The 18,657-nt window shown below is 36.7% G+C and overlaps 1 protein-coding gene across 1 annotated transcript in view; it reads right to left on the bottom strand.

Moving 5' to 3' along the window:
* The window catches only part of abl2 (c-abl oncogene 2, non-receptor tyrosine kinase), a 75,672-nt gene that overhangs the window by 14,724 nt on the left and 42,291 nt on the right, over positions 1-18,657 (bottom strand). Inside the window, exons 3-8 of the mRNA XM_028812192.2 lie at positions 14,842-15,137; positions 13,132-13,404; positions 12,547-12,631; positions 7,837-8,014; positions 3,652-3,836; positions 1,286-1,438 (exon numbers count right to left, since the gene is read on the bottom strand). Of these exons, the coding sequence (XP_028668025.2) occupies positions 1,286-1,438; positions 3,652-3,836; positions 7,837-8,014; positions 12,547-12,631; positions 13,132-13,404; positions 14,842-15,137 (1,170 nt within the window). The remainder of the gene's footprint in view (positions 1-1,285; positions 1,439-3,651; positions 3,837-7,836; positions 8,015-12,546; positions 12,632-13,131; positions 13,405-14,841; positions 15,138-18,657) is intronic.

Here is an 18,657-nt window from a genome sequence, read left to right as displayed (position 1 = left end):
ATGAGCAGTGGTAATTATAACAAAACAAAAAAAGAGAGAAAACCACTATCTTCAAATATTTAGCTACATAAAAGTGCAAAGGAAATCACTTTGTTTCTCAATACCAGAACACTGAGTGTCAGCAATCAATATCCACTTGTACAGAAAAAAAATTTAGATCTGCATTAAAATGGAATCTAAACAATATCATATACATTAAAGCAAACTCGAAACAGGCAGGCACTGCCAAATGAACCAAGACAAGTCAAAATGTTCAAACCTATAACCATTTTGTACCTAAATAATACAGATATATGTCCATATTTTTCAATTATGGAGCATCAGGGCCTCTATTTGAAAATCACTCAAGTATAACCAGATAGCATCCTTAGTATATTGTGGTGTTTTGCAAATTGAAAAAAAAATGTGAAAGATCCAAACAAATGGATCTGTTCTTGATATACTGCTGTGGGACCCATAGGTATTAATCATTAAAATTAGGAAGCAAAGGCATTCAGGATCTGTGGGTCAGATACCAGTATATACAGTACAACCATTATGTAAACTAATAAGTAATCAAGTCATTCTGTAACAATAACTATTATCATACAGACATTAAAACATTCATTGATTACCAAACAAGCAGGACACACATCACACCTTCAATTTTGGGACACTCATTTAATAATAGCAAACATTCAGCTGTTAAAGTTAGATTTTGGAGCAAAGACTGACAGTCTATTTATTTTTTTTATTTTAATTATAAGAAACTAATTAGTAAGCTTTTGCAATTAAGCTTTATCTAAGTTACATGGTCACGCAGTCTGCTTTTTAAGCAGGCTAAGTAAATATTAATGCAATGAACTTGTAGTGATGGTTAAAGAAAAAAAAAAAAGATGTCATGTAGAGTGTATTGATCCATTGGTTTATATTCACAATAAAATCCGGTAAATGGGGTTGGATTTAACCTTGGCACATATTGCAGCTTGTTGCCAACCAAGAATACTCGTGCATCTTTTAAATTCATAATCCTACATAAGAAATCACAAAAAATGACATACTGTAAGTGTGCATGCAGACACACATATCTATGGGGCACTGAACACTCTGGGTAGTTTAACTTTAAGATGAAACAAATGTATAAAAAAACAGAGGTACTTATGGACCACATAACTAAGTTCTCAAAAACACTTAAAAAAATTATTTAACCATTGTTATGCTTACAAATGACATCATTTTTGAAAAATTAAAGTCACAATAAACATAACTACCATTATTTACAGCAATTTTTAAAAATGGTACTTACATGCCCTCATTAACTCATAGACTTTCGGTGGACAGCCTTCTGGCTGCTCCATACGATACCCTTTTTCGAGAAGGTCGTAAACCTGGGAGAGATCAATTCCAGGATAAGGAGACATTCCATATGTGGCTATTTCCCACAACAGCACTCCAAAGGCTGAAATAAAACAAAATGAAAAATAACAAATGATAACAAATATTAGAAAAATAGAAAACTAACTTCAAAATCCACCTTTCAAATTCCTTAAAGAATAATGTTTTAAAAGCACTTCAGCATTCTTTAAATCAAATAAACGCCATAATTGTTTAACATTATTAAGTGCAAAATTAAATACTTGTCTTTTTCATTACAAATGAATAAGGTTGATGCACAGAAAAACACAGAAATAAAGGACCATTTTCTAAGAAATAGTATCTCTCTTTAGCCACATGGTTACAAATAAATACCAAATGAACAGCCTTACATTACAATAAAAAATCAATTTTTTTTATAATTTGTAACAATGAATCACCTGGAAACTTAATTTGGAGAAGTGGTTCATTTGGCTAATATATTTAGCTCTGAAGATACACCTGAGAGATATTACTTTAGCACAGCATACTCATGTCAGAGCTACTACTAAGGGTGATCACATTGCTGTTTTTATTAAAAAAATATGTTTCTGAATTGATTGATACTATGTTTAAACCACTCTCTTGCAGGGGTCCTGCAGCGTCAATTTGTACAATTGCTCTTATGAAGCCTGACCTCGGAGTGGAAATCTGAAATGAGTGTGTCACTGCCATAGTCTGCTAGAATTGTGTGGAACCGAGTGGCTACATAAAGTAGAACAGCTAGAATCTAAACTTTGAAATTTTTAAACACGAGATGTTTGGGAGTACATGCTGAATTCTGTGTGTGTATGTGTTTTTTTTTTTTGCTTTGTAGCATATTATATTTTGGCTGTGTGCATAAGTGGGCATCGCAATGGACTGAGGCCTTGTCTAGGACCGCTTTGCAGCCAGTGCTGCCAAGATCAGGAAGCAATATCAGTGACATGAAACCGGATTAAAAGAGCTGGAGAATGTTATATTTGTAATAGTATTTAGTGCACAGGGAAAATCAGTTAAAGAGTCCTTCCTAAGAATTAAATGAACATGAAAGCAAAAAAAGAAATAAGAACCTCTATTTGCCACATAAATTCATTGTAGTACATACAAGGGATTCAGAAAGTATTCAGACCACTTCACTTTTTCCGCATTTTGCAATGTTGCAGTCTTTTGCTAAACACATTTAATTTCATTTTTCCCTACATTGAGCTGTACTCAATACACCAGCTTGTGGTGTCATATACAAGAAGAATCCAGGATATGATTGCTGCCAAGGGTGTTTCAACTAAGTAAAGGGACTGAATACTTGTGTCAATGTGATGTTTCAAGTATTTTATTTTTAATTTGCAAACATTTGAAAAATGTTGTTTTTGCTTCGTCATTCTGGGCTATTGAGTGGTCTTTGATGTGGGAAAAATTAATTGAAATGATTTTAGTATAAGGCTGCAACATAACAAAATGAAAAAGTGAAGGGGTCTGAACACTTTGAGTCTACTGTATACAGAGATCAAAATGAACATTCACAATTGAGTTTTTCCTACAGTACTTTCAACCTAATATATTCAAATATATTTTTTTATTTATGGAATGTCAAGTGAAGATATGTAGTGTAATACCAAAACATTTTTTTTAATTTCTGGTAGACAATTAGAAGTATACAGGCTGCATTCAGATGTGTGTTTGTGTGCATTCCAGTGGTGTTGGGGGACATTAGCATCCACTGCTTTTCACATTCTGTGTAATTAATAAAGAGGTGGTTGTTGAAAATATCAGAGGTTAATATTGCTATCCCAAGGGTCTCTTATTACCATGAAAATAGTTATGTTCGGGCCTTTGACTGTTGTAATTTAAAAAGGCAAAATGCTGAAGAAGGCAAATGTGACATCCACTTGTTAATGCTGCATTTGAAAATTTGTGCAGGAAAAAAGTAATAATGTTACAATTTTCCTTTTCTAATATAATTAACTACATTAATTATATCTAAATTACAAATTCCATGACATCAAATATAGCAAAAAATTAAAATGGTCAGCTGCTGTTGTATTGCTTTAAATTATTAGCCTTTAAAATTAAATTCTAAGACTGCATAATGACTGCCACTTGTGCAAAATCTGATACATTACATAATTAGATTAGATAAACTTTATTAATCCCATGGGGAAATCTGATCCTAGGCAGAAATTCCTCATAATTACAATAAAAATACCTTTTTTAAAAAAATAAGTTATAATTTTAATAAATATGCAATAAAATCACAACATGCCAAAGCTCAGCACCTACCCCAGACATCAGATTTAATTGAGAAAGTGTTATATGCCAAGCTCTCTGGTGCTGTCCATTTTATTGGGAATTTAGCTCCAGCATGGGCAGTGTAGGTATCTCCTGTCATAAGTCGACTCAACCCAAAGTCTGCAACTTTAACCACATGGTTTTCTCCAACAAGGCAATTACGTGCTGCCAGATCCCTAAAAGGTAAAAGGCAAAAGCACAAAAATATAGCTACACAAAAAAAAAAAAGTTTATAAAGAAAGGAAGAACACAATTTTGTTTGCTTCAGGTCCTACAAATGTACAATTGTTTTTGTCTTTGAAAGAAGTAATTTCAAAGTTCTTCATAACTCTAGCAAAAAAGTTATGCTTAGAATTAAAAGAAAAAGTTTCTTAATCAGCAATCATACACTAATCATAGCTGATATGAACAGTATGAAATCTATAATGAAAATTAGAATGTTCCAAGAACCGATACTTCAGTACTGTCAATACTAAAATGCAGAAATTTTTACTGTCATTTTTTTTTTTTTTTTACAGCATCAGCAGTACTGTGTGAAAGGCTGTACCATGCTGATGACTGACTACATGTAGACATATTACTTTGGAAGGCACAATACTAAGTGATGAAAGTGTGAGTAAAAACTACACATGAAGATGGCTCATAGTACTACAGCACCACGTTAACACATCTCAAAAAGAAAAAAGCAGATGTCATGTTTGGAAATGCTTTGTGTTCAAACTAGGAGAATTCTGGCATGCCAATAGCCAAAATCATGCTCATCATTTAAAAAAAAAAAAAAAAAAAAAAAAGGGAGGGGGATAACCAATGAATATGGAATTTGGTCATGAGTGCTTACAGAGCTAATGATGTTTGCAATTATAAGAGAGTTATAATTTTTGAACTGGTAGGTTAGCATATTAATCGCTTAATGCCATGTCTTGAACTGTCCCGATAACAGAACAGTGGGTTTACATTTATTCTCCAATAGTCCACCTAAACATATCCACCTGAGCTAAAAATTTTCTAAGTGGAGCGTCAGGGTAATGAAGAAAAACTTTGTACACATCCAGAATTACGCATATAGGACTGTGGGAGGAATCTGTATAGCAACAGCGATAGTAGAAGTTGTAGCATTTAAAAATTGAGACACATTTCAAAGGAAGTGGCTATTTAGCCCATCTACACTGGCTATGAAATGAGCTGATCCATTTGTTACCACCAAAATAAATTTTAGTATTTTGATGCTTTGAAGCACACAGCATGTGTCTCTAGTAATACATAGTAGGACATATATGACGTTAAGAGAAAAATATTGCAGACATGCACGATTACAGCAATAAACTAATTTCCATGATTACTAGTAACACTCAGACCTCCTGTCTTCAAAGAAAGGTGGTGCATGTGCCTCTTATGACAGAGAACATCCAGAGGTCAGACTGCCATGATTGGTGCAATGTCCTTTACTGTCATCCAGTGTTGCTGCTGCCATTTACCTAACAGCCATGCTCCATGCTCATGCAGTCGTTGTTTTCTTATTAGCCTGCACCACCATTCTAAGTGCATTGACAAGAACATTGCATAAAAGGATCATTTTCCTTCAGATCACTTAAAGTGGTCTTCCTAATTCTGTTGACAAAATGTTCCAACACTGCACTCTATATGGGACAAACTGGACAAAAACTCTGCCAAAGAATGCATTTACACGGGTTGCACAATAAGCATAGTAAGAGAGATGTTCCTGTAGGAGTCCACTTCAGCAGCAATGGACATTATAAAAAGGACTTTAAAGTCACAGTGCTTATGGACAACTTAAAGACATGACAGGAGAGAAAAGAATGGTAAGTTAAACCAATGCTAAAATGCAACTCATTACAGCAACAGTTTTATGACTAGATGTGAAGACTATTTATATCTCTCTGACTGACCCAGTCGATTTGACTACAGATCCACATTGTAAGGAAAACCCATTAAAAAGCCAGGAAGATTCATGGCGATTTGCTGCAAAACTATCCTTCTATGAGTGGCAAAAGTGAGGAATTTAAAGCCAGTAGAGGATGGTTTGAATAGTTTTGCAAGAGAAGTGGCATTCATAGTGTGGTAAGGCATGGAGAGGCTGCTAGTTCAGACGCTGAAGCTGCGAAAGAATTCGTGAAAAATTTCACAAAATTCATGCCAGAACTCGACTCATGCAAGGTTAGTTTTCTTGGTGGTTTATGGTTAGTTTTTGTATGACGGATTTTTCAAATGTTCATTTTTCGGTTCATAGCGTGAATTGTTGCAATGTTACTTTTCTCTTTTTTCAAATGTTCATTTTTTTCCCTGTGCTTAAAACTCATTTAAAAAGAGTGTTTACAGCGATCGGGTAATGCTATTAGCGTGAACTCCTGTAATGTCACAGAGAGAGACAGCAGGCTCGCGTGCTGCTGAGAAAGAGAGAGAGCAGGCTTGCGTGCGGATGAGAGAGAGATCGCGCATGCAGCTGAGAGCAGGGAGCCTGGGTGTTTGTGTCAGTGTTATTCAATGTTTTTACATTAGTTTACTATTACACTGTGCATTCTATGGTGTAATTAACTATATTTGTGCTTAATCTTTAAAAAAATATATTTACATACAGTTCGTACAGTCTGGAACGGATTAATTGTATTTACATACAATCCTATGGGGGAAATTGCTTCGGTTCACGACCAAATCAGTTTACGACCAGAGGTTTGGAACGAATTATGGTCGTGAACCGAGGTTCCACTGTACAGAGTGACGGAAACAAAGATGAAGATGATCTGAAAACAGTGGATTACCTTGTTGCAGTTATTTAACCTGAAGTTTAGTTATTGCATCATAGTTTAATGAGATGGAATAATAGCTGAAACATTCTTTTGGGTCCTTGTCCTAATTGAAAAATAGAGTAATTAGGGACACATTACACATAGGGCTCAATCTGGAGGAGAAAATAAAGGATTTAAAATTTGTAGATAAGGGGGACCCAGCAGTTTCCATAAAAAACCAATATTACCTCTGGAGGCAAGCCATCAGGGCCCAAAAAGTGCCCCATATTCATCGAATGATTGGCCTATTTCAGCTCAGATGAAGAGATCAAGGAATTTATCACGGTCGCATCCGTAGCTGAGAGTCTGGTAAGATGCAAGCTCTTCAAAAACGAAGTGATTCTACAGAATGTGGTTTACAGCTTTTAAGAAAGGACTCAGAATACTTGTAGAATAGAAGCAGTGGTTATCTGAAGGGGGATAGTGGTGTAAGATCCTCATTTATTTTTAACAGCTTCAATGGATGCAAATTAATCATATTTTTGAGATTTTAATGCCAGTAATTAAATAATTTTCGTACTGGACACATAGTACTGTATACAAGTATGATGCATCTCAAACTCGAACTCTTTATTGCTTCAAAGGGCTAATTCTGGTTTGACTATGGAAATATGTAGTTCATAGTAAGTGGGATGCAATTCATTCAGAACCAAGCTCATTTATTTTTGAGTTGGCGCATATGGGCATGATTTACGGCAAACCCCTTTGGAAAAGCATGAATAGCAGCCTTTACAACCAGTCAGAGATGTATGCAGAAACAATGACTGAGTTGGAGTTTGACAATTACAAAAAAATTACTTAACATGACCAAACGTTTAGCACAAAGCTAGTAATATCTTAAACCATATTCAAGGGGCATGGGTAGAAAGCTCTAGAGTTAGAATTTAGACCATAAGTTGGCTCTATGATCAGAGTGAGTCTAGTTCCAGTTTTGAATCACAAAACGAAACTGCTAACTATTCACAGATAAAAATATAGTCTTCCTTGGATTGTAAATATTGGCAGGATGAAAATCATAGAAAGCCTTCAGGAAAGATTTACAGTAAATAGATGGAACAAGTCATAAATATTCAAAACTGAAGTCACCAATTTATTACCCACACCTGCCTCAGTAAATAACCAAGTGCTCCAAATGAAGAAGTATATAAACAATTACAAACAAGTAGTTATGATATGCAAGTCATATTGAATAAAATTAACAAGAACATTATTATGGGTGGTTCATCCAGGATTATTCCTATTAATTAAATATTTTTGTTAAATAACCTGCATTAAAAATCAACCTAATACAAGCATGAAACACTAAATATATTTCCTAAAAAGTAAGAACAATGTTTCTTTCCTACAAAACTTCAAAATAATGACAACACACCTGTGGATGAAGTTTTGCTTTTCCAAGTATTCCATTGCTGAAGATATCTGAGTTGCCATGTATAGCAGCACCACTGCATTGACCTCCACACGATTGCACTCCCGTAAGTAATCCAGTAGGTTCCCATGTGGCATGTACTCAGTTACAATGTAAAAGGGAGGTTCCAATGTGCAGACACCTGAGTAAATGTACATCAACATTATATAAAAATAATGTAACATGTTTCCTTGCTATTTTAATCCTGTAATATAAACCATTATTGTTCAAGATACTGCACATATTGTGTGCGCACAACACTATAAATTATTGTTACAGTACACCGTTAAAAGCGTCTGAAAAACTGAATAAAAAAATCATTCAAACGACATGTTGATGTGAATGTCCGCGTGTTATGAAAAGTAACATCTTTTACAAGTAGCACAAATTTACACAGGATATTACAGATTCACATTAAATGTGTGTTTATATTATATTGAATTAATAATAATAGCAGCTCACTACTCAAAGAGCTAAAGAGATAACGCAGGATTCAAACCTATTACCTTGAGGTTGCTAAGCAGTAATCCAGTGCTCCATCTGCACAGATCTGTGACAGAGCATCATTACTTTTACTTTAAACTGACTGATGGTTGGGCTTCAGCAACATGTCAATTGATGAAATGTTTTTTTTCTTCAGTTTTATTCTTGAAAAAAGCATACTTGTTTTGTTACACCTTTTGCGAAAGTGTTTATTGGATATGTGGGCTTCAGTCTTCACACATCCTAAACCTTATTTCAACATTATGTCATTATTACTGTAACATTTGAAAACATTTTCTGTTTTATCTGTGTGTTCAGCATTTCTTGCCTCACATTTCCTCTGTCATTCTATATTTACACAGATCATTGTAGACATGGAACACACATGAAATGTACTGTATGTATTTCAAATCACTGTATTTCAATACCTATATAATTTCTTACAAAAGCATCATCAGATAAACACTTCAACAGACTTGAACTGTGAGGATTGGAGCAGGGCTGACTGAATGGGGGTTGGGGTACAGCAGGCTGCATTCTGCTATTCTACACATTTGCAAAACAAAAGCGGGCTATTAGCACCGTGATAAGGAGCCACAAGCTTCTTGGTCTATGTCAGGAAAATTTAAGGAGGCCAGAGACAACACAAAAAATTGTAAGCTTCAGGGATTCTAATGTTAACAGAGCCGTGCATTCCTAATCGTTTCTAATTATGCTCATTTCATAATCCTACCTGAAATAACAACACCCATCCATCCCGTAAATAACCTGAAAGGCTGCACTTTGATTTTTATTTCCTATTTTTAATCATGCTCCTTTCTGACTTCCAGGGTGGGGGTTTGTAATTCAGGAGAGAGCACGATTAAAAACGGAATAAAAAAATATTGCATGGTGCTGTCGGTCCCTTTGGTGGGGGTTTTGAGCATTATACCTTGAATAAGCAACCAGCTGAAATGCCTTTTTTTCTCTCATGTGCTCACAACAGAATGTGAGAGGTGTGATACAGTGACATTTAATCAGGGTGAGGGGGATTACGGAATCTTCGCTTTAGAACTTCAAGTGGTGCAAGTACAGTGTAACAGTATTCACAGGTTATGTCATGAAACACTGCCTGTACTCTAAGTTGAAGCTGAAAGAGCACTGATTAGTGAGCTAACAGAGAGAACATACAGCAGACAGGGTCTGAGTATGGAGTTGAAAACATTACGTTTAAACCGTAAAATGCCATGCCGTGACACTTCAAAGTTATACTAAAAGCTGCACTTACAAATCAAGTGTAGCAACAAGTGCTACAAACGCGTCAAAACCCTGATCAGAATCTGACTCAAACTTTTTGTGTAACTATGCATAAAAATGAGATGTCACAGAAGCAATTTATCTCTTTTACACACGGCTGTGACAAGTAATATGAAAGACCAATCAAAGACAACTATACATCATTAGAATGTATACCTATCATCTATCTAATGGTATTGAGCCTTTCACCATATGTGGCTTGAAGTTGTTGAAATCTTTGATAAAATCCGATTCACTCATTTGTGATGCGCAGCTTGCCTTGGGGTATACGAGGATAAATTGCATATTTTAATAATTACAGAGACTGGACAACATGGAAACTTATGATTAATTTAACGCCCTTGTATATGTAAAAATACCATTATTGCTTTGATTGACTTGTGAGTTTATTGCAACATACAGAAACAAATCTGAAATATGGATGAGACCCACTGGCCAAACACCTTGTGCATACATGGCTACCTGAAATGTGAAATGTATCCAGCATGAACTTGAAGTGGGAGTTTTATAAAATGCCCCTGCTTACACCTGCAACTATTAGGATTAGATTCAGTGCCCTATTAGCAAAAGTTAGACTAAGCAGGGAAGAAACTGGATGGATGAAAAATTGTTGTTTACAGTTTGAAACTTTACAACTTCAAAGTTTTAGTCATTAAGTAAAACACTATGTGTTTGCATCGCTTTATTGATCTAATTCACCACATGACACTAGTAGACAGTTCAGCATCTTGGAATAAGGAAGATAGTAAATTAAATCAACCATTTTTCAATCAAAAAAAAATCATGGATCGGAACTGACCATAAAAATCACAATTTATATCCCTCTAAACAAATGCATATTTTACAATAATAGTAAAATTTTTTCAATAAATAAGAAATTTAACAATTTTAAATATTTTTAAAAGAGGTGGATGTCTAAAATGATAAATATAGCTCAATAAGAAGTGAATGTGGTCTTTTTGCACATTACTGGAGTACTGAATTTAAGCAAACACAAATAACTCTCATTACTTTGCCTAATTTGCTCACTGAACATTAAAATCACAGATGCCCTTGCATGTTTCCCTAGTAAAAATGCACACAACCAACTTGCCAACTCAAAATTTAACAGATGCTCACTGTGTATGCAGCTTCATCAGGTGTTACAAAGTATAAATCATTTTTTTCTTCATATGACAGAGCAAGATATAGAAGACAAGAAGATATGGAAAAAGATGATCCACTGTGGCAACACCTAACAGGAGCAGGCGAAGAAGATAAAGAAGGTCCACCACAAAATAAAACCCAAAAAACATGTAATATATATTTTTTCATGCATATTTGCTAATGGAAAACAAAAATAAGAGAATTAGCAAATTTACCGTATTTTTCGCACCATAAGATGCACTTTTTTTTCCCCAAAAGAAGGTTGGAAATGTCTGTGCGTCTTATGGAGCGAATACTGCATCACAGACCATGATGTGTATTACCTGACAAAAGTCGACATCCTGGGGTAGAGGGCGACAAAATTCACTGTTACGTTACAGGCATTCCCTCTGTGCTTGGAGGAATGTTAGACTCATTGACTCGGCATCTAATCCTTGCGTGTGCATGAGTTGCGAAATGTAAACAAATATACACAAAGGCAAGATGGCATCTACATCTCATGAGGGAGCAAAGAGAGTGCAGAAAACAAAATACTCAGCAGACGATGTTTTACGCATTTTCACTGAGTCGGACTCTGATTTTTCAGAATCTGATTTTGTTGAGAGTGATCAGCTGATCGGGACACCAGCCAATGCCGCCCCAGCTGAGCATATTCATGCAGCCGATGCACCTATGGCAAGGTTCATGTGGGAGGAATACCTAGACATTGATCCGTGGGAGCCAAACTGGCTACCGGACTTCACAAGACAGTATGGCTTGTTGTTGGACTCGACAGATTACCAGCTGCTGGACTACTTCAGGCTGTTCTTTCCTGAAGCTGCCTTTCAGCTACTGTCAGACAAGACAAACAGGTATGCAGAGCAATTTTTTGAATCAAGGGCTGTGCTTGCACCGCTTTCTCGTTTTTCAAACTGGAAACCCACAACAAAACACGAGATGAAGGGCTTTGTGGCATTACAAATATAGATGGGACTAGACTGGCGATATAACTTCAGGGAGCATTGGTCCAAATGTGCTTTGTCCCCTGGTGGCTTTGGACAGGTTATGCAGCGTGATGATAGGTACGTGCTCCTGCAAAGTGATTGTGAGCAACTGAGCTTCATAAATTCTGACACTAGCGATGAGGAGTTCTTGGGGTTTCCATAAAACTAGAAGAGTGCTTGAACCTTAAAGTCTCTCTTTATTTGTTAATGACAGTGATGAGGTTTCTTAATACCGCTGTTGAATTTATATGGTTGAAATATTATTCTGCTATATTTTATTAAACATATTAGTGCACCATTTGGTTCAGAATGTTTTTTTCTTGTTTTCCTCCTCTAAACCTAGGTGTGTCTAATGGTCAGGTGCGTCTTATGGTGCAAAAAATACGGTAGCTACAGCTTTTGTCAGTAAAACAAGGTAGAGCTCAATCCAGTCAGAACTGATTCATTTATTAATAATTCAGTATCATGTTTTCTACCTTAATTATAGTACATAAACAAAATCATGAATCAAAAGAATACTGCAGTTAAAATGACAAATGGTGTAATTTCTTTTTTTAGAAAATAAAGTGCTCAAAATTTACTGAATTAAAGCACTATGAATGCTTGTGAGAACTACTGTAAGTGTATTTTTTATTGCATCTGCATGTAGTCAAAAGACATGTTTTAAGGGGGAAAAAAACTGAAAATATGTCTACAGATACATTTAAATTTCATGATTAAAGAACTGTGAAATCTGTTAAATAAAACAAACATATTTGAAACAAACCTAGCAGCTGGACCAAGTTGGGGTGCTTGATTTCTTTCATGACTGATGCCTCTTTCAGAAACTCTTCTACTTCCATAGTGTCTTCCTGAACAAAACACAAAACGCTGAAAAATAAGTAACTTCAAATAAATACATTCTTGATACCTGAAGGTTAAAGGAAACGTTCTGTATTCTTAAAAGTTGAATATACTGTATACATTTTCCATATGAAATTGTGCCCTACAATGAAATATGTTTTAATATTTTGAAGAATATCATGCCTGTCTAAACATGAAAACAAAAGAATTAAAACTTACAATTTGCCAAACCAAGAATTTTATCATTAATTTATGTGCATCTTCACACATATCAAGTAAGGTGAACTGCACTGGAGGTTCATTTTACATCTGTAATATTAATTCTTAAAAACCATAAAAATCTTAAAAAATACTTTAATACTTAATAAAAATCTTTAAAAATACTTGAGTATTTTTTAGATAAAGGCTCATTCATGTATGTAAAATTGTGGAATATAATAAAATCACTGTAGTACTTTATAACAACAACAACAAGCAATATTAAAAGTAAAACTTGAGAAAGTCTTACCTTTAGTGTTTTGACTGCAACAGTAAGGTTGTATTTCTTCCATACTCCAACATAAACTTCACCATACTGGCCTCCTCCCAACTTGTGTTTCATAGTGATGTCTGTACGCTCCATCTCCCATTTGTCATGTATGGGTGACACACCGTACACAGTGGGTTTGTTACATTTTGGGGCTGGGTAATGTAGTGTTGTGACCAATCCATCTGCTACTGTGGAATGATGATGTACCAGCTCAGCTAATGTAGTAAACCGACTCTCTGAAGTAACATAAACCTAACAAAAAAATAAGATTATAATTTTTCACAGTCTTACTTTGATGGTTTAGTAAAGATTCTGATGGTTCCTACATAAGGAGTTATTAAGCACCCATTAAGAAATAAAAAAAAGGTAATATTGTGATTGTTACATGGTAGAAGATGCCATTTACGAAAAATCATTTTTATTGGAAGTGGCTGAATACTGAGCCTAAAATGAGAAAGGAACTTTTCAACCAATATACAACATGACTAATATGGGCCTCAGAACACTGCATTTATGCTTCATTGTACATTTACACTGACTTCATTTTTTTTTAATTCACCAATGAAAAACACTGGAATCTTTAGCAGGCAGTCTGCTAAATGGAAAAACTGCTTGTCACTGTTAGTGTAAAATGTTTCACTGCACAAATAAAGAAACAAAAAAAAGACCAATACATGTAAAATTCCTGCTCCACGGCTCCAGTGTGCAGGATTCAGATCCCATACTCAAGTCTCTATTTGTGTGAAGACAGAAACTAGGTTGGCATGCTCTCATCCCATCTACATGAGATTTTATTAAGAGTACACAGATTTTAATCCCACATCATTACATACACACTCATTATCTAAGAATTCAAAATTTGTCCCAGTGACTGTAGATGCAAGTTTGGGCCCCTGCAACGGACCTGATCCAAAATCCCCACTTTTTCCATGGTTACACTCTACATTGCCGGGACTAGATTCAGCCCCACAAAACTGTGAAATGGATTAAAAACAACTGTGAATGTTATGATAGTAATATTGTTTTAAAGAATTAAGTTCTGTTCCTGATGACCAGCTGGAGTAGCAGATGTTAGTGATACACAGAACTTTTTTTCCTACACAAATTAGGGAAGACACAACAACCAATAGACTTTTAAAACCAAACAAAAATACAAGGGTAAGTCAAAATGTATCTATGGTCATCTTTCCTTATATGCCAAAGAAGAGAAGCAGCATTGTTATTAGTTTCTTGTGAGCTGAATTTAATCCCTACATGGAAACATTTTGCCTTGGTGAACAGTTTATGAATAGACTGAAATAGTTTAGACTGGTCCTGCGGTGGGTTGGCACCCTGCCTGGGATTGGTTCCTGCCTTGTGCCCTGTGTTGGCTGGGATTGGCTCCAGCCCCGTGACCCTGTGTTCGGATTCAGCGGGTTGGAAAATGGATGGATGGTTAGTTTAGACTGAAAGAGGAAGAACGATCAGTTCAATTCTTCAGAGCCACTGCTTACCATATCAAACGTGCCCATGAAATCGTTCTGGCAAATACGCATGTAATCATTGGGGTAAATGTATTACTAGCCTAGGAGATTAAGTGAGGTTCTGTATTCATTTTTTTTAAATATCTTGCAAATACTTAATGATTTATTATTGTAAAACAAATACTTAGGATTTGCTGTTTTAAATATTAACAGCCTGAAGCCTTACCTTTCCATCTGAAGCTGTGTTAATACGATAGTGGTAGACTCTGCCTTCATAGCGCAAGGAGATAGAAAGCTGACCAGGGCTGCTTTCACTCTCCCGAACCAGAAAGCTGCCATTTATTAAACTGCTAAGTAGATACTCTGCAGCACTTCGGGAAACTGGCCCATGGTACCAGGAGTGCTTCTCCAGGCTGTTAACAGGAGTGATATAATTACTGGGCACCCACCCCTGCCCATTTTTGGACCGTACTTCACTCCATTCACCGTTCTGGTTGTAGCCAAGCACTCGCAACTTTTCCCCTAAAAGTAAACAAAATGACAACAATATTTAGAAAAATCTGTATAGAAGGAGACAAAGTGGTAGGATATAAATATATTAATGAAGAAATAATAATAAAATTCTGTAGCTTCTGGGCATAACTAATCTAGATAACAGTTTCACCGTCTCGCTAGATTATAGCTGTTTTCTAAGAGCACCTATTTTTGTCTCATTGTGGGATGTGTTTAGCCATGTTGAATTTCCAAAAGAAAGATTTCCCCCTACCGTTCACAGGAATTTCAGCCAGTAATTAATATAGTCAATGCACAAGTACTGTATATATCTGCAAAACACCTTTGCAATTTATTAAAACATACCACCAATTTACTTTGTCGGCAGCAATCTCTCCTTTAAACATTCCTTACTTCAGCTGAAAATGCACACCAAGCTTAACATCAAAGCATTCTGATAGCAAGTATTGCATTTGCTTATTAGTTCATGGAAATTTTTTGTTCTTTTATTTGATCCTGTGCTGTGGCAGCAACTGAATGGAATTGAGGTTCTCTCTCTGTGGGAGCAGGTAAGTCTGGTATTGGACACTTTGAAAAACTGACAGGTACAGGTGCTTAATGAGTAAAACTAATCAACAGAAGTATCAGTTAAAAAGATTTCACTGTTGACATTATCAATACTAAACAATTGTTTCAGCTCAATTACATTACCAAGTTAAGTGTCATTTATGTCAGTGGCTCTCCATGCATGATCTTTTTTGCCTGGTTTCAGTGCATACTTAACCCAATATGGTCTTGCCTACTGGTTTGCTTCTATTCTATGCAGTGGTGATTTAATTGTCCCTGAGGGATATGGAAGAATTTATCAATTATGCTGGACCGAATGCTGTGGCCAAATGTGTGATTTGAGCTGTGAGGCAGAAATGTTAACCACTGCGCCACCATGCATCAAACAATAAATGATGCAGATACAACAAAAACCATAAACAAAATATAACAAACTAGCCAACCCGCCGCATAATTATTTATTGATGGCTGAATACTTCCGGAAAGACACAGTTATCCAAATGGGGTGGGTTTGAGGATACAATTGTAATTGTAATGCCCATGATCCAAAGGACCGCTAAAGAGCAGGGATATGGAGAGACGTTGGGCCGGATTGTAAACTCGAGGAGAGGCATTAGGATGTTCTCGGAAGTGAATGGTGATAGTAGCCCAAAGCATTTGGGACATTGCCACAATTTCTGCCTCGCCACCATAGACTCCAGAAGTATTCATGTAGTCAGCATATTGTTGAGCAGACTGTATAACATTCCTTCTGTGACTAAGAACAATGGACAGCACGGCGCGGAAGTTATCCCAATGTTGGCAAAAAAAGTTTACAGCCAAGTTGCGAAGTCTGGTAGCAACAGTTTCGTCGATGACATTTTTCCAGAAAAAAACAACTACGGTAATAGAAACAAACAGTTACCTGATGCAGGAATTTGTATAACATTGAAAGATGTGTTGTATCCATGAAATACATTTGAAGCGGTGGCCATGGTAGGCAAATGGACAGTGAACATGTCTCAAAGCTAGATGTGGACTGTAGCACAGACCAAAGCGAGTGAGGATGTGTTTGATGAGCTGTTGGGGGCGGGCACATGAGCAAGCCGTGCCTCGAGAGCGAGGGTGGACTGTGTCGTGGGTTCCCTATCACGTGGGAGGAGGGTTAGAGTTGGCGGGAGGTGCTCTGTTGTTCGTATCCCATGGTTGGACAACTTGGTGGATTATATATAGAAATGCAGCCAAAACCAAAAAGAATAATGAAAAGTCAACGTGGCTCAGAGGTGCATGTGTTCTGTAGCAGAGACGAAAGAGAGTGACGCTGTGTTTGGTGAGTTGTTGCGTTCGGGCACATGAGCAGGCACTGTGAATGCCTTGAGAGCGTGGGTGGACGCGTGCCGGGGAATAATGAGTATCTATGTATCTTCTTAGATATAGAAAGCAACTGAGGTGGTGTTTGGTGAATTGTTGCAGTTTGTGAGTTAGCAGTTGTGATGGTTTAACACTCTAGTACGTTGCGTTGAACGCTGGTAACAGTCAGGTCAGGCATTCTCGTCCCATGCTCTTAAGAGTTGGTGGGCGTGTCTCTGTGAGTTGTTGTCATATCCTATGGTGTTAGAGTTGGTGGGCAGGGCTTTGCGAGTTGACGGACGTGGCTATTTCTTGAGTATCCCATGGTTGTCTTCAGGCAGTGTGAATGCCTAGAGAGACAGGGTGGCGGTGTTTGGTGAGTTGTTGCAGTTTATGAGTTAAAAGCTGCGATGGTTTTGCACTCCAGTACATTGCGGTGAATGCTGGCAACAGTCAGGCGGGCGGGCGTGCAGGCGTTCTCGTCTCATTAGAGTTGGTGGGCAGGTCTCTGTGAGTTGGCGGGCGTGGCTATGCCGTGCGTATCCCATGGCTGTCTTGCTTGTTCTGTCTCATTAGAGTTGGTGGGTGGGTCTCTGTGAGTTGGCGGGCATGGCAATAACGTGCGTATCCCATGGTTGTCTTGCTTGTCTTGTCGGCTTAGTGAATTATATATATATATATATATATATATATATATATATATATATAGAGATGATCACGAACAAGTAATGAGTAAAATAAAACAATGTTTGCACTCACAGAGTTCCAATCCTGGGGCACAGATCAGTCATGACTAAGAGGCAGCATGGGACCGACTCATTCCAGTTGCAGTTGGAATGTCTTTGTTTCTGATCTCTGTGCAGATGCTTTACACTTTTCTTCCATGAAAAACGACAAAAACGTCATAATGTAATAATTCTTTCGTTACTATTATTTCAAAGAATGCCATGTGTTTTCCCTTTTGGGGAGGGGTGCTTTAAGACTTGTTTAGGATGGTAGCAGCAGCACATGCTTAATTATGCACGCAAATAACCCAGGGGTCTCCAACTCCAGTGCTGGAGAGCTACTGTGGCTACAAGTTTTCATTCTCTTTTCTTAATTAGTGACCAGATTTTGCTGCTAATTAACCATTTCCATTTACTTTAATTGACTTTTCTTGAGACTCTGACCGCTGAATTGATTCATTTTTTCTTAAACAGCACCTAAACATAAATTTGATGTGAAGTGAGCCAACAGATGACCAACTAAGTTGGGGCCTCAAACTCCAACCAACTTCACTTCGTTCAGTTTCTTAATTTGAAGCCAATTCTCGTTGCTAATTAAACCAGTTATTTAATTCCATGACGCTCTTTCTGCCATGGCAGATATTTCCAAAACTGTTTATTTTCTTTTTTTAAGAGTGTTGTCAAAATGTTTTGTGGACCTGAGCAGATCAACATTACTGAGGCCTTCACCTTTCTTGTTGGTACATTTTATATCTTAATATTGTTCGGTTGCCAATTAAAGAAAAAAAATAATTAAGTGGCCTGAGTCTTAAGATGTGCACCAATTAAAATTATTGCAAAGAGTTAATTAGCAGCAACAACTGGTCACTATTTAAGAAAAGGGTTAGAATGAAAACCTGCAGCCACAGCAGCTCTCCAGGACTGGAGTT

This window comes from Erpetoichthys calabaricus, chromosome 10, assembly GCF_900747795.2.
Source record: "Erpetoichthys calabaricus chromosome 10, fErpCal1.3, whole genome shotgun sequence".
Lineage (NCBI taxonomy): Eukaryota > Metazoa > Chordata > Cladistia > Polypteriformes > Polypteridae > Erpetoichthys > Erpetoichthys calabaricus.
The sequence above is the reverse complement of the archived record's forward strand: the minus strand, read 5'-3'. Positions and strand labels throughout refer to the sequence as shown.